We start from the raw sequence: 13,733 nt of genomic DNA, 5'->3' as shown, positions 1-13,733 counted from the left end.
CAAATAAACTAACAAGCATGTCAAAATAATGTCCATGATCTAGATTAAACTCATATGAACAGGATAACTCATATCAAACAAATTTCATGTAATTAGCATAATCATATAAACTAATACAAAATATGAAACTTTGACAGTTATCTTAGAAATTGGATAAGCATGATCATTACCACATCAAAAACAGGTTTATAAGTTCAAAAATAGCTTAGGGTAATGATCTTAGTCCAATTCTAGCCAAAAACATCGAAAATTTGCATTCTGGAGCACCAACTCGTCGAATGCAAGAACAAACTCGGCGAGTTGGTCAAAATTGTGCTGGGACTCAGTGAGTCCCCCAGTGGACTCGGCGAGTCCACTGTCCAGAACAACAGAAAATCGGTTTTTCAAGCTTAAACAACAAGTAGCATCAAGTATAATTGAAAACAACCCTAGGCTCTGATACCACTGATGATTTTTGAGCATTCTAACACTCCTAAGGTGTACATGCAACCCTAAATACATTGGATCTATGTTTTCTCTATTATAAATGCAAACTTCCATTTTCCAAGGTATTATCCTAACTAGCATACAAAACTTTGATACTTGGACAATAAAACAAGTTAGATAACATACCTTCTGTTATAGCTTGTTGCCCTTGATGTATTTGGCCTTTAAAAACTTAGCACCAATAGTGTGAATGCCTCAAATGGAATCACAACACACCTAGGACAAAGGATAACTTGAGAGAGAATGGCTTGCTCTAGAAATCGGTTCTATGACTCTTCCAAAGATCACTAGTGCCCTTTTTCACCAACCAAGGGGCTTCTTATATAGTGTGGCACAACTAGGGTTACACCATGCAAACCCTAATATGCATGACTTTCCATATTCCTTAGGCTCCATGGGTTTTAACCTCCATGGAGTATCCATGGTTCACCACATGGGTTTAGCCCAACATGAAGAAATATGGATCACAAGCCCACTTTATAAGAATGAATGATTTACACAATCAATCCCTAATTATTCAATTAGTCTGTTTTGATCACTAAATTAATTCTTGATCAATACTAATTAAATAATATGATTTCATATTAATATATTAGAACTTATAATATATTAATAAATCATAAATAACCTCTTCTCAAAAGTCCATCCTAACAAATTGTCCTGATGATATGCAACCCAAATAGACCATGATACTCTCGGGTCAAGTACATACCAATTATAGTTATGGACTTAGACACTAATCCAACATTTATGTCCATAAGGGCCTAGAGGAGTCCAGATCTGAAACTATGGCCTTGTGACAAGCTCAAATCTGAAAGTGACTCCTTTTTGCACCAAATTGCCCCATTTTCTCACATACGAAGAGATATAACAAATGGAAGACCAAGGTAAAGGCTTTTTACTTTCAAACTCAAGCCAAGGCAATGTAGACACCGGATCTACAGGCTTCTTCTCGTTCCAAGCTTCTAAAACTCCAAGCTTCTTCAACAAATGCACCAAAAACACACCTTAGCCTCTCACACACTCAAGAACAAGGTTTAGATTGACTAGGGTTTCTTCTGGTCGTCAAAAGGTGGTAAGGAGGCTGGGAGGAAGGACTCAAGGTCCTTTAAATAGGGTGCAAACCCTAAAAATTAGGGTTTCATATTCCAGCTCTAACTCGTCGAGTTGGGTCCTCCAACTCGTCGAGTAGGTCCCTAAAGTCACGCGACCATTATCCGTTTCTACACGACGAGTTGGGGCATCCAACTCGTCGAGTAAGCCTTTAAACATGAATATAAAACTGTAAAATTTATACATGGGAGTCAGGGTGTTACAATTTTATGCAAAATAGTTAAATTATTAATCTCAATATAATGTTAAATGATTAACTTAAATCAAAATTTCAGTTAAACTTGAAAAAATTGATGGACTATTTTATAAATAGTTAAAAGTTATAAATTATAGAGTTAAACCTAAATTGTCATCATAAATTAACCAAAAAAAACCGTGAACCTATTTTTATAACCGTTAAGAAATTTCAAATAAGTAGCTTAAAAATAACTTACAATAAGAATAGTTAAAAGTAATATTATATAAAAATTATAATGTTATATTTAAAAAACAATGTTTGTTGTTTTAAATAATTACAATCAAAGAAACTAACAATATTTATCAAATAAATTTAAAAAAAGTTAAATTTATGAATCCAAATTAAAATAATTAAGAGTTCTCAAATAAGTTATTTTAAATAACTTACAACAACAATAGTTAAAAATAATATTATATATATAAATTATATTGTTACCTTTAAAACATATATATATATATATATATATATATATATATATATATATAGAGAGAGAGAGAGAGAGAGAGAGGGAGATGTATAAAACAAATACTAGCACTTAAATAAAATATGTCAAGGTGTTTCTACATGTAACTTCCCATCATAAATATTGGGCCCCAAACGGTCATTAGGCCCGTAGCCAAATCCAACTTTCCAAATCCTCTGGAGATGGTTAATGTCTAGTTTGCCGCATGGCATGCTCAAACTCATTTAGGGGGCATGTCGTACATTATAAAGAACTTATTAGTTTCAAGTACCAACATGATATATTTAATGATGCTCTTTTTGGTGTATTTAGATGTGTTGGAGTTTTCGCTAAGAACGAATCATATGTAAATTGCTTAACTGACCCGTTGGAAGGAATATCAACGTTCATGTCAACTGATGTTTTTTTGTATTCGAGTGGATATGAGGGAAACACGCATTAGTAGATTTACCAGAGGGTTTCATATCATGGGTATAAGGATGTAAACGAGTTGAACAGAGCCCAAATTGACACTAATCGAGTTAGGCTGATTTAAAGTTATATAAGCTCGAGCTTGAGCTCGTTTCAAGCATGGAGTGTTAGCCCAAAACTAACTCGTTTGTTTGTGAAGCCTAAACGAGCTTTAGCTCGAATTTAGATCAACTTGTTTGTATCATAACCCGAGCTCGTTAATTGGCACATATGAGCGCATTAACGAGCTTGGCTATTAAAATTGAAAATTATAAAAAAAATGTAGTAAATATGCATTAACCGTGAAAAGTACTTCAAGTTTTTAAATTTCAATAGCCACATATGATTACATTAACATTCAATTGTATTCAACACATACATGTACCAAAAATATCAACTAGAAACCAACATTATCAATTTGTATTGCTAACATGAAAATTCACATATAAAACTTGCAATATTAAAAAGTAATTAATAAGTTTAACTTCATAATACGATATTAATGTACCACAAAATTACGTTCATTAATTGTGCTACTAGTATGAAAATTAAGTGTAAAACTTGCAATATTAAAAAAGAAATTAATAGGTTCAACTTTATAATCCGATACAAATAAACCACAAAAAAACTCCATTGAAAAAGGTGCTTACATTAGTTAATATATATGTCTTGATTCATTAAGACATGAACTTAATTTCAAGTATCTTAACAATTTATTTAGTTGATTGATTTTTCAACGTCATCAAAACTAATTAAATATCATGAATATATCATCCACATGTCTTAATATATTAAATAATTTCATTTATCCAACAAATTACCTAATTAGGGTTTGAGTTTATCATTTTCAAATTCAATTCCACCATCAATTCACCATAAGAAGCTTAAAATTGTGACTACAACTCTTCTAACTACATCATATTATGGATTCAAGTCATTTGAACAAAGTTCTATCAAATCTTTCAACTCCACCATTGTTGAACATTGAAGTTTAAATTAGAAGAGATAGGACCAAGATACTTTAATTTACTTAAATGACTTGATTCTTGCATATCATTTGCAATCCCTTGATTGTAGGTTTGATCTTGGCTCAAATACAAAAAATCGTCTCTTGTCTCTGCCTATCAAATAGGTGGAATGAGGAACAATGACTTACTTAGAGCATGATAAATATCTCATCCGACATTGGTTATGTGTCGCGCAATCTATATGTACGCGTCACATACTTCTTAAGCCGCGACACATTCACACGTCGCGACTCATTCAGGTTAGCATGCACGCATTGTATTCTTGTTACTCTTAGTTCATCATCGCACTTCAAGACGCACCATATCATACCATTTTATGCGCCACGTTATCGTTGTATATTGCCCATGTTTAAAATAACAACATACATCATTGTTTTACGTCAAAAAGGTATACATGCGTCACATTCTAGTAGACTATTATGCACGTTTTAGTACTTATCAAAATCTTTCATTTTTATCCTTTAAACTAAAATTACACAATTAATGATCCAACACATATTCTAATGGTTGAATGATTTATTATTTTGGGTTTATGATGAGGCGACAACAACTGTGGTTATCAAGATGAAAAAGGATCAGATTCGACTTGTTGATCCTAGGGATTTACTAAAATTTGACGAGCATGATATTCATACATTGTCTAAACATCAGCTTTTGGTGCATAATGAAATGTTTCATAAAACGATTTCCAAAAATCATTTCATCGTATAACAATGTATCAACCAAACAATGTTTAACATTTTATAACTTTTGTCACTTTAGACCATATTGTCTGTTTACATTAAAATTCACATACAAACTAATCTAGATGTTCCAATAGCCGATTACTTAACTTCTAAAATCCACTTATCACTTCTAATTAACTTCTAAAATCCACTTATCACTTCTAATTATTTTGGAGTAAATCCAACTATCCAATACGCATAAAGTCATAACTCATAAACCTTGAATTGGGCCGTAGAGAGAGTTTACAAACCAGGCGGTAACCAAGCCAAGCCCAACTCTAATTTCATTGGTTTGCGAAACCCTAAATATCAGATCACATCGTTTTATGCCTTGGTAAAAGGAAAACCCCTATACATTTGTGTTAGGGTTCTTCGTCATCGCCGTTTCGAAGCTGCGAATCCAAGTTTTCACAAATGGTGAGCATCCTAACTCCATCTAACTATCTCATGTTTTCTGTTCGTATTGTAAGGAAATGTGCATACGCTGGTTATCCAACTCTACTCCCAGCTCTATAGGATGGTTGATTAATCGTTAATTTTCAAAATTTTAAGTTGATTTAGGCGGATTTTGTTTGTATAATGCTAATCATAGTCGTGTAATATCTTATTACTTGCAGGCTCCGAAGAAGGGTGGAAAGCCGATTGTAACCAAGAAGAAAACGGTATGACAACTGAGACTGATTTCCGGATTTCATTCATTTCCATAGCTAAAAGTAGCATTTATATATTCGAAGTAAACTCGATTCGATAACATAGATTTTGAAACTGAAATTCGTTTACTCATAAGAAGAAATCAAACTACATATTTTGAAAACATCTGGAGTAAACCTCTGGAGTATGATCGGAATTGTTCTGTTGTTAATATCTACGAGTCTATCTAATTTCCCAGGAGAAGGTCGCGAATCCATTGTTCGAGAAACGACCAAAGCAATTTGGAATCGGTGGAGCTTTGCCTCCTAAGAAGGATCTTCACAGATTCGTAAGATGGCCTCAAGTCGTCCGAATTCAAAGAAAGAGGAGAATCCTCAAGCAGCGTTTGAAGGTCCCACCAGCCTTGAACCAGTTTACCAAAACCCTTGACAAAAATCTCGGTATTATGTTCATCCTAAACCATAGTCTTGCTCTAATTCCAACTATGTTCTTACTCCTTTTATATTCCACCGAGTTTCATCAAACTGATAGACATATCTCTGTTTATGAAATTATGAAGCAACGACTTTGTTCAAGATGCTACTCAAGTACAGGCCGGAAGACAAAGCAGCCAAAAAGGAACGCCTTTTGAAGAGAGCTCAAGCTGAATCAGAAGGAAAGACTGTTGAAGCTAAGAAACCCATTGTTGTGAAGTATGGTCTTAACCATATCACCTACCTTATCGAGCAGGTTTTTCTCATTTACACTCACTGTAATCTTCTATTTCTTTTTCTTCTAAAGTGCTTAATGGCATCTTATGTTACATTTCAGAACAAGGCACAATTGGTGATCATTGCCCATGATGTTGATCCAATTGAATTGGTTGTCTGGCTTCCTGCACTCTGCAGAAAGATGGAAATCCCTTACTGCATTGTAAAGGGGAAATCTCGTTTAGGAACTGTAAGTTTTTCCCTTATATTTTTTACCTTTCTTTTTTTCATTTTCAGTTGTGAGTAACAATTCTTTTTGTATGATTCAGATTGTCCATCAGAAAACTGCAGCAGCGTTGTGTTTGACCACAGTCAAGAACGAGGATAAAATGGAATTCAGCCGAGTATTGGAGGCCATCAAGGTAAACATAGCACACTTTTTCTTGATCTGTCATTTGGGCAAAAGACTTGAATTCCCTTGTAGTATTAATTTTTAGTAAAAATTTGCAGACCTGATTCATTTGATTTATGATGTTTGATTTGGTGTTTCAGGCTAACTTCAATGACAAGTATGAGGAGTACAGGAAGAAGTGGGGTGGTGGAATAATGGGTTCCAAGTCACAGGCAAAAACTAAGGCAAAAGAGAGGGTTCTTGCAAAGGAGGCTGCTCAGAGGTTGAATTAGATTATGCTTTTCGTAATGTACTTTCTGGTTTTGATTTTTGTTTTAGAAAATCTAAATTTAAGGTTATTTTTCGTTTCGAAATTTTGAAAGGACAAATATTTACTTGTTATGGTTATTGTATGTGTTTGGTTTTTGGATTTATGATAATTATTGATTCGAAGTGAGTTGCCTTAGAAAAATTAAATTGGTTATGTGTTTAAAGTGCTACAAAACACTCGGACTTATGATTTATGTTTTTAATATGGAAAGAGTCGTCTTCTTCAAAGCAGTTGGCATGTTAACAGAGCTTTTTTACACTTATAAATTAATTTTATTAATTTAATCTATAGAATAATACTGGTATGATCCATAATTAAGCTTCGTGAAACGACTTAACTCTATAGTGGTGTGGGACCAACTCTAGTTTGGGTGGTATTAAAAGCTATAGCAATAATGGTGACTCAACTCTTTACCTTGTACCAAAGCTTCTATTATATATTATAAAAGTTACAAACCTCGAACCACTTGATTTTTTATAGGGAAAATACCGCTAATAGACAAAAAAAAGAAGGTCAATTTCAAAATTTAGTCATAAAAAATGATTTTTCTACTTATAGACACGCATTCCGTGGAGGGCCCTCTGCGGACCTCCTTGGATCGATATTACCTCCGCGGAGAGGGGTGTTTTTGTCATTTGCCCGTCTTCTTTTTGACAAAATCGGACCCTCCTCTTTGGTCCCCCCACTGGTCCCCCGATTCCTCTTTGACAAAGACGGTTCTCCGCATCGACTTACCACCGAAGATTCCGGCGACCACGATAGCAAACGACGTCATTTTCCGACGTCCAAACCGGCGACCAGGACTTCGATTACGACGTCATTCCGGCAGTAATGGAGGACAATCTCCCCAATATTTTGAGCTACGGTTTAGGATCCCGGGTATTTCTCACATTCCTTTCTTTGGATTAATGTTGTATATGTATGAAATTTGTTGAAAACCGATTATATTAAACTGAATAAATAGGCAAAATTAAAAAATTTAGATAGCAAAAAATGGAGTTCGACAGGTGGGTTCCGGAATGGTGATGATCCATTCCGCGGAGGTGTATGTCTCTCAGCGGAGGGTTATATCAGTCCACAGAGCACCCTCCGCGGAGTGAAGTATGCTGTTTAAAAAAGCGGATTTGGTCTATCCGCGGAGGTGTTGGTCTATCCGCAGAGCCTTCTCCGCGGAATGACCTAAAGCCTCCGCGGAATGACCTTAAACATAATTTCCTAATTTTTTTTTCATGTCCTTTTATATTAAATTAAATTAAATTAAATCTTATGTTTTGCAGCATTTAGATCTCAATCAAAAAGCGGATTTAACTTTAAAAGGTGTGGTGGGTATTATCATTAAAGATTATTTTCCGCGGCTAACACAATCACAACGACAATTATTCGAAGCTTCGCCGTTTGGAATATTCTTAGGAATGCATATCCCACATGGTGATCCGTTACTTGTGCATTTGATGATGTTGCACGAAGTAAGGTCTCAAGAAATATTTGAAATGGGGAGGTTTTTTTTTGATATACAAGGGACGCATTTGGATTTTGGTGAAACGGAATATATTCTCATTTGTGGTTTAAAAGTTGGTCCTTATGTGGATTTACTCCACGATGAAAAAGGCCGGTCAAATTCAAGTCTTCGTGCTCGGTTGTTCCCAGACATTTCTGATGCGCGTATGCGGTTGAAAGATTTGGAAGACTTCATTATGTCTCCAAAATATTTAGCAGTTCAAGATGAAGATGCTGTGATGCTTATCCAGCTTGTTTTTGTGTTGAAGGGACTCCACGGACGGGACGTTAAAACGTGCATTCCCGTTGCAATATACAAGCTTGCTGATAATAGAGATGATTGGAACAGGTATTACATTTAAATATTGTGTAAAAATAGAATACAATAATAATAACTATAATATACAATATGAAAATTGCAGGTTTGCATGAAGTACGTATTTTTGGAGGTATACTTCGCGGATGATGCGTGAAATGTTTAAGAAAATAGTAGAATTTAGACAATTCAAGGAGGCCAATCCCGAATCCAAGAAAATACACAAGTATATCGTTCCTGGTTTTATGCTGTCGTTTAAGGTTATTTTCTAATAAATTTAATTACTTATCATTGTTTTGTTTTTATACGATAATAACATTGAACTTCGGTTTGTAGTATAAAATATAATAGCGTGATACTTAAATTTTCTTTCTATAGATCTGGATTTTGGAGACGTTCCCCGAGGCAACCAAATTTTATGTACGCATCCCGACAGAATTGCCGCAGATGAGGTCGTGGAGAAGTAAAACACCGTTATCTTGGGATAACTGTCGTCGAATAATCAACGTGCTTGTGGTATGCTTTTTATATTAAGGATTATTTATACTTATAAATTCCAACGTATTTTCATTTTAAACTAACAATTTGATTTTAATTTTTGTAGCCTAACAACGTACCTATTCCAGTCGTGGCAAATGGGACGGAGCTGATGTTGCCGTTTTATGTTCGCTATGTCAATTGGACTCTTAACCATGAAGAGTCTCCTCCACCGCAACATAGTCCGGTCCGAAATAGTCCACCTGTTGTTGCCTCGCCTCCTCGAAGAACTATGTACAAGTCGGATACATGTTCGACTGAATCTGCCACAAATGCTTCTTCCTCGCAACATCCTGAAATAGAAACAACTTATACGTCAAGCGACACATCAACGAGGGTCGTAAAGAAGAAGAAGAGTAGCACAAAGGCATTAGTGAAGCGTCTACTAGGCGTTGTGGCTGAGTTATCATCTAAAGTAGATCGTGTATTACATGAAAAAGATGAGCCAAACAAACGGTTTGTAGAGGAGGAGGAGGAGGAGATGATAAATGAAGAGGATGAAGAACCATATTACCATGATACACAGTTCGACTATGGTGGTTTGGAGGAGAAAGTTGCGCCTACACCTACGCATGGTGAGCCGTCACAAGACGTGGGTGAACATGACACAAAAATAGTGACTCCTATTGGTAGGCCGCAACGAAAGAGGGTTGTTGCATGGTATCAGCGGACTCCGTTCACAGTGGTAAAAAATTCATATTTTAAATTTGGTATATTTCTAAAATATTACATTATTGACATGTTGATTTTTTAGATGCAATCGACAGCAAAATTGAAGAAAATCAGCAAGACAAGGAAGAAAAAAATAGAGGAGAGTCCTAAAAAAACAAATGAGGACATTGTCAATGCAGAGAGTAGTGACGTTTCAAACCATCTCTTGTTGGACAGTATTTATAGTAATAGTCCGATGAGTTTTTGGAAAGAATGGAGTGTGCTCTCTTCCAAACTCATCACTAAACATAGGCTGCATATTCTCCCACTAGATATGAATTTTTGGTCGAGGTTACTTTCTGTTACTGACAAAGGGTGGTTACTTTCTTCGGTAACATTCCTTTAATTAAAATTTTAACTATTTTTTTAGACTAGAATTTATATAAATAATTCTAACATTTTTATCTTAAAATGTACAGCATATTGCGATATGGAGTTCCTTGTTGATGGAAAGGCGGCCGGCGAATGCTAGGTGGACCATATTTCCACAAGAAATCAATTTGGAACCCGAAAAATCATTATTTTTAAGGAATGTAGCAAATGGTTTTGGAGGTTGTCCTAAATGGAAGGATGTGGATATGGTTAGTTAACTTTAATAATTATTATTTTATAAATATAATATTACTGAAATTACGAGTATTTAATTTATATTATTTTTTGCAGGTTCTATTCGTAATAAATGTTATTAGTGCCCATTAGTTTATGTGTTAAGATTTATGGAGTCTTGAATAAATTGACAAGTTCCTAAGAATTCAAGGGCCATAAATGAAACTTGTAAATTAAAAGAATTGAATATTGAATTGGACGCACTATCAATTGTTTAATAATATTGAAGTGGACGGCGGCTCTATTTTGGACGGCTAAAGAAATCAACGCATTCTTTTTTTTTTCAAACTTTGCGGCATATATATATTCTAGTCAAATATAGCGGCAATTTGTGTAAACAAAAGAAAAAGGCTTACGGCTCTCTCCTATATATATATATATATATATATATATATATATATATATATATATATATATATATATATATATATATATATATATGAATTGTAAGAAGAGCGATGTAGCGTAGAACAACAAAAGTGCTGAGTGATATTACCATTTGTAATCTTATAGTGAGTTAATATAAAATCTAGTTGCGCCCGTGGACGTAGGATTTACACCGAATCCGAACCACGTAAAATCCTTGTGTTCCTTCTTGCTTTATTTCCTTCGTGTGTTTGTGTGTGTGATAGTGTGTTTCCGCTGCGTGTACCCGGTCCGATTCCTAACAACTGGTATCAAAGCCTGGTTAGCGAGGTTTGGAGGGTACGATCGTTTTTTTTATCACGCACGAGTGTACCTGATTTGTATCTTGTTTGTCGTAATGGCTGAAGACAAGATTATAATCGAAAGGTTCAATGGTTCTGATTTTAGCTGGTGGAAAATGCAATTAGAAGCATTGCTATGTCAGAAAGACTTGGACGTGGTACTCGGAGACAAACCGGAGAAAATGGAAAAAGCTGCTGAAGATGCGTGGAACTCAAAGGACAAGAAAGCCAAGGCGGTTATTACATTGTCGTTGACGAAGAGCGTTGCTTTCAACATCATGAATGAAACCACGGCGCGTGGTATGATGGAGGCTCTGTCAAATATGTATGAGAAACCATCGGCGGCTAACAAGGTGTTCTTGATGAAGGAGTTGTTCACTACAAGGATGAATGAGGAAGGCTCAGTTACGGTTCACATTAACAATCTAAATTCAATTCTGTCCAGATTATCATCTGTGGGAATTAAATTTGATAACGAGACTCAAGCATCACTGCTACTAGCTTCTCTACCTGATAGCTGGTCCGGAACAGTTACTGCTGTTACGAGTTCCGTGGGGACCAGTGGTATGACTTTTGAAGGGGTTAGAGATTTGGTTCTTGGCGAAGATATCAGACGCAAGAATCAAGGTGGATCTTCTTCTTCTGAGTTATTAAATATCGGAATAGGGAGAGGGAATAGCAGGAATAGTGGAAGCAGTGGGAGTCGGGGAAGAAGTTCATCTAGAACTAGGAAGAATGTGAAGTGCTGGAACTGCCAGGAGGTGGGACATGTTAAGAGTCAATGTCCAAAGAAAGAATTGAACATTACCGGTGCTGAGAGTGTGTCTGAGGATGATGCATTGATACTCAGTTAGAAAGTTCTGTAGACTCTTGGGTCATGGATTCAGGGGCTTCGTTTCACGCCATGGACAACGGGGAAACGATGGTGAATCTAAAAGAAGGAGATTTTGGGAAGGTACGGTTGGCAAATGACGAGATGCTTCAGGTAACGGGCATGGGAGATATTGATCTGGTTACTTCATTGGGAACTACATGGAACCTGAAAAATGTCAAGGTGATTCCGGAGCTGAAGAAGAAATTGATTTCTGTTGGTCAGCTGGATAAACAAGGACTGGAAGTAAGGTTTGGTGGTGGTAAATGGATGGTGGTCAATGATAATCTGGTGATTGCTCATGGTATGAAGTGTGGGTCATTGTATATGGTTGAGGTACCTGCTGAGGGAAGTATGACCGTCCCTGTTAAGCAAGACAAAATTTGGTTCGCTAAATCTAGTGCTAAGAGACTTCATTTTGCAAACATGAAGTCTGAAGCCAAAAGGATGTTAGCTGAACGAGTTCGAAAGTCTAAACCATTCAGGGGATTTGGTGACAATGGGAGCACGGGACGTGTTTCGGGTACAGTTACAAAGAGCCGTTGGGTTTTGAAGACTAAGACTGGAAAATTCTCTCTTGTTGGAAGTTTGCAAAGTTTGGAGAGTGTTAGTAGTCCTCGGTGTATCTCTGGATCTGGTGGAGTGTCCAAACCGGTTGAGACAGAGGATGAGTTGGTGGCGGGATTAGCCACGGCTAAGTTGGAGCTAGTGGGAGCTTCAACTGGCCCTTCTAGTAATTGATGATGAGGGGCGGCTGCAACTAGAGAAATCAGACTAAGTTTTAGCTTGTTCTTTGGAACTGGAAGCCTAAAAGGACTTGGTTGTTTTTTAAGATTACTGGAGTAATTGAGAGTTGAATGGCGGAGAAAAGCTAAAGTTGTTCAAGCCTCCAAGTGGGAGATTGTTAAGATTTATGGAGTCTTGAATAAATTGACAAGTTCCTAAGAATTCAAGGGCCATAAATGAAACTTGTAAATTAAAACAATTGAATATTGAATTGGACACACTATCAATTGTTTAATAATATTGAAGTGGACGGCGACTCTATTTTGGACGGCTAAAGAAATCAACGCATTCTTTTTTTTTTCAAACTTTGCGGCATATATATATTCTAGTCAAATATAACGGCAATTTGTGTAAACAAAAGAAAAAGGCTTACGACTCTCTCCTATATATATATATATATATATATATATATATATATATATATATATATATATATATATATATATATATATATGAATTGTAAGAAGAGCGATGTAGCGTAGAACAACAAAAGTGCTGAGTGATATTACCATTTGTAATCTTATAGTGAGTTAATATAAAATCTAGTTGCGCCCGTGGACGTAGGATTTACACCGAATCCGAACCACGTAAAATCCTTGTGTTCCTTCTTGCTTTATTTCCTTCGTGTGTTTGTGTGTGTGATAGTGTGTTTCCGCTGCGTGTACCCGGTCCGATTCCTAACATTATGGCGGTGCTACATTTAGATACCTGGAAAGTAGAAATTTATGATTCAGCACGAATGCGGGTTACTTCTCAAAGTACTTAACTGGTGGAGAATTCACAAGTTTTGGAGATAGTATTATCTCAGAGTTAGATGTCATTGAGTACTGGAACCATTTCCCCGTTGGACACAAAGACAAAGCAAAGCTGGAGTTTGTTGATGTTGTAGACGTGCCACAACAAGAATATAGTCTTGACAGAGGGGATTGTGGAGTATTTGTATGCATGTTTATGGAAATGATTGTTTCGGGGGTACCAGTGAAGATTTCTACGGCACGTAGAGATGCGAGATTTCTCTACAAAAATAAGATGGCAAATGTTATTTGGGATACTATATAGGCCTAACTATATAAGTTGATATTAGGAACTTTGTATATATATAATAATATTAAATACTTGTTTCTAGTATGTAATTCA

General features: G+C 35.9%; 1 protein-coding gene across 2 annotated transcripts; it reads left to right on the top strand.

The window, feature by feature from the left end:
* Nucleotides 1-4,808: 4,808 nt before the first annotated feature.
* Nucleotides 4,809-6,691, top strand: LOC145115943 (large ribosomal subunit protein eL8y-like). 2 transcript variants are annotated; one of them, XM_079052303.1, is made up of 7 exons: nucleotides 4,809-4,920; nucleotides 5,121-5,165; nucleotides 5,393-5,594; nucleotides 5,714-5,883; nucleotides 5,965-6,093; nucleotides 6,173-6,265; nucleotides 6,396-6,691. In XM_079052303.1, the coding sequence occupies exons 1-7, from the start codon at nucleotides 4,918-4,920 to the stop codon at nucleotides 6,525-6,527; spliced, it is 774 nt and encodes a 257-aa protein (XP_078908429.1). In that variant the 5' UTR covers nucleotides 4,809-4,917; the 3' UTR covers nucleotides 6,528-6,691. The 2 variants fall into 2 exon arrangements, with proteins under 2 accessions (XP_078908429.1, XP_078908428.1); XM_079052302.1 differs by having other exon boundaries at nucleotides 5,714-6,093.
* Nucleotides 6,692-13,733: the final 7,042 nt, after the last annotated feature.

Source organism: Lactuca virosa, chromosome 5, assembly GCF_052849685.1.
Source record: "Lactuca virosa cultivar CGN04683 chromosome 5, Lactuca_virosa_CGN04683_v6, whole genome shotgun sequence".
NCBI lineage: Eukaryota > Viridiplantae > Streptophyta > Magnoliopsida > Asterales > Asteraceae > Lactuca > Lactuca virosa.
Note: the sequence above shows the minus strand (reverse complement) of the source record. Positions and strands in the feature narration are given on the sequence as shown.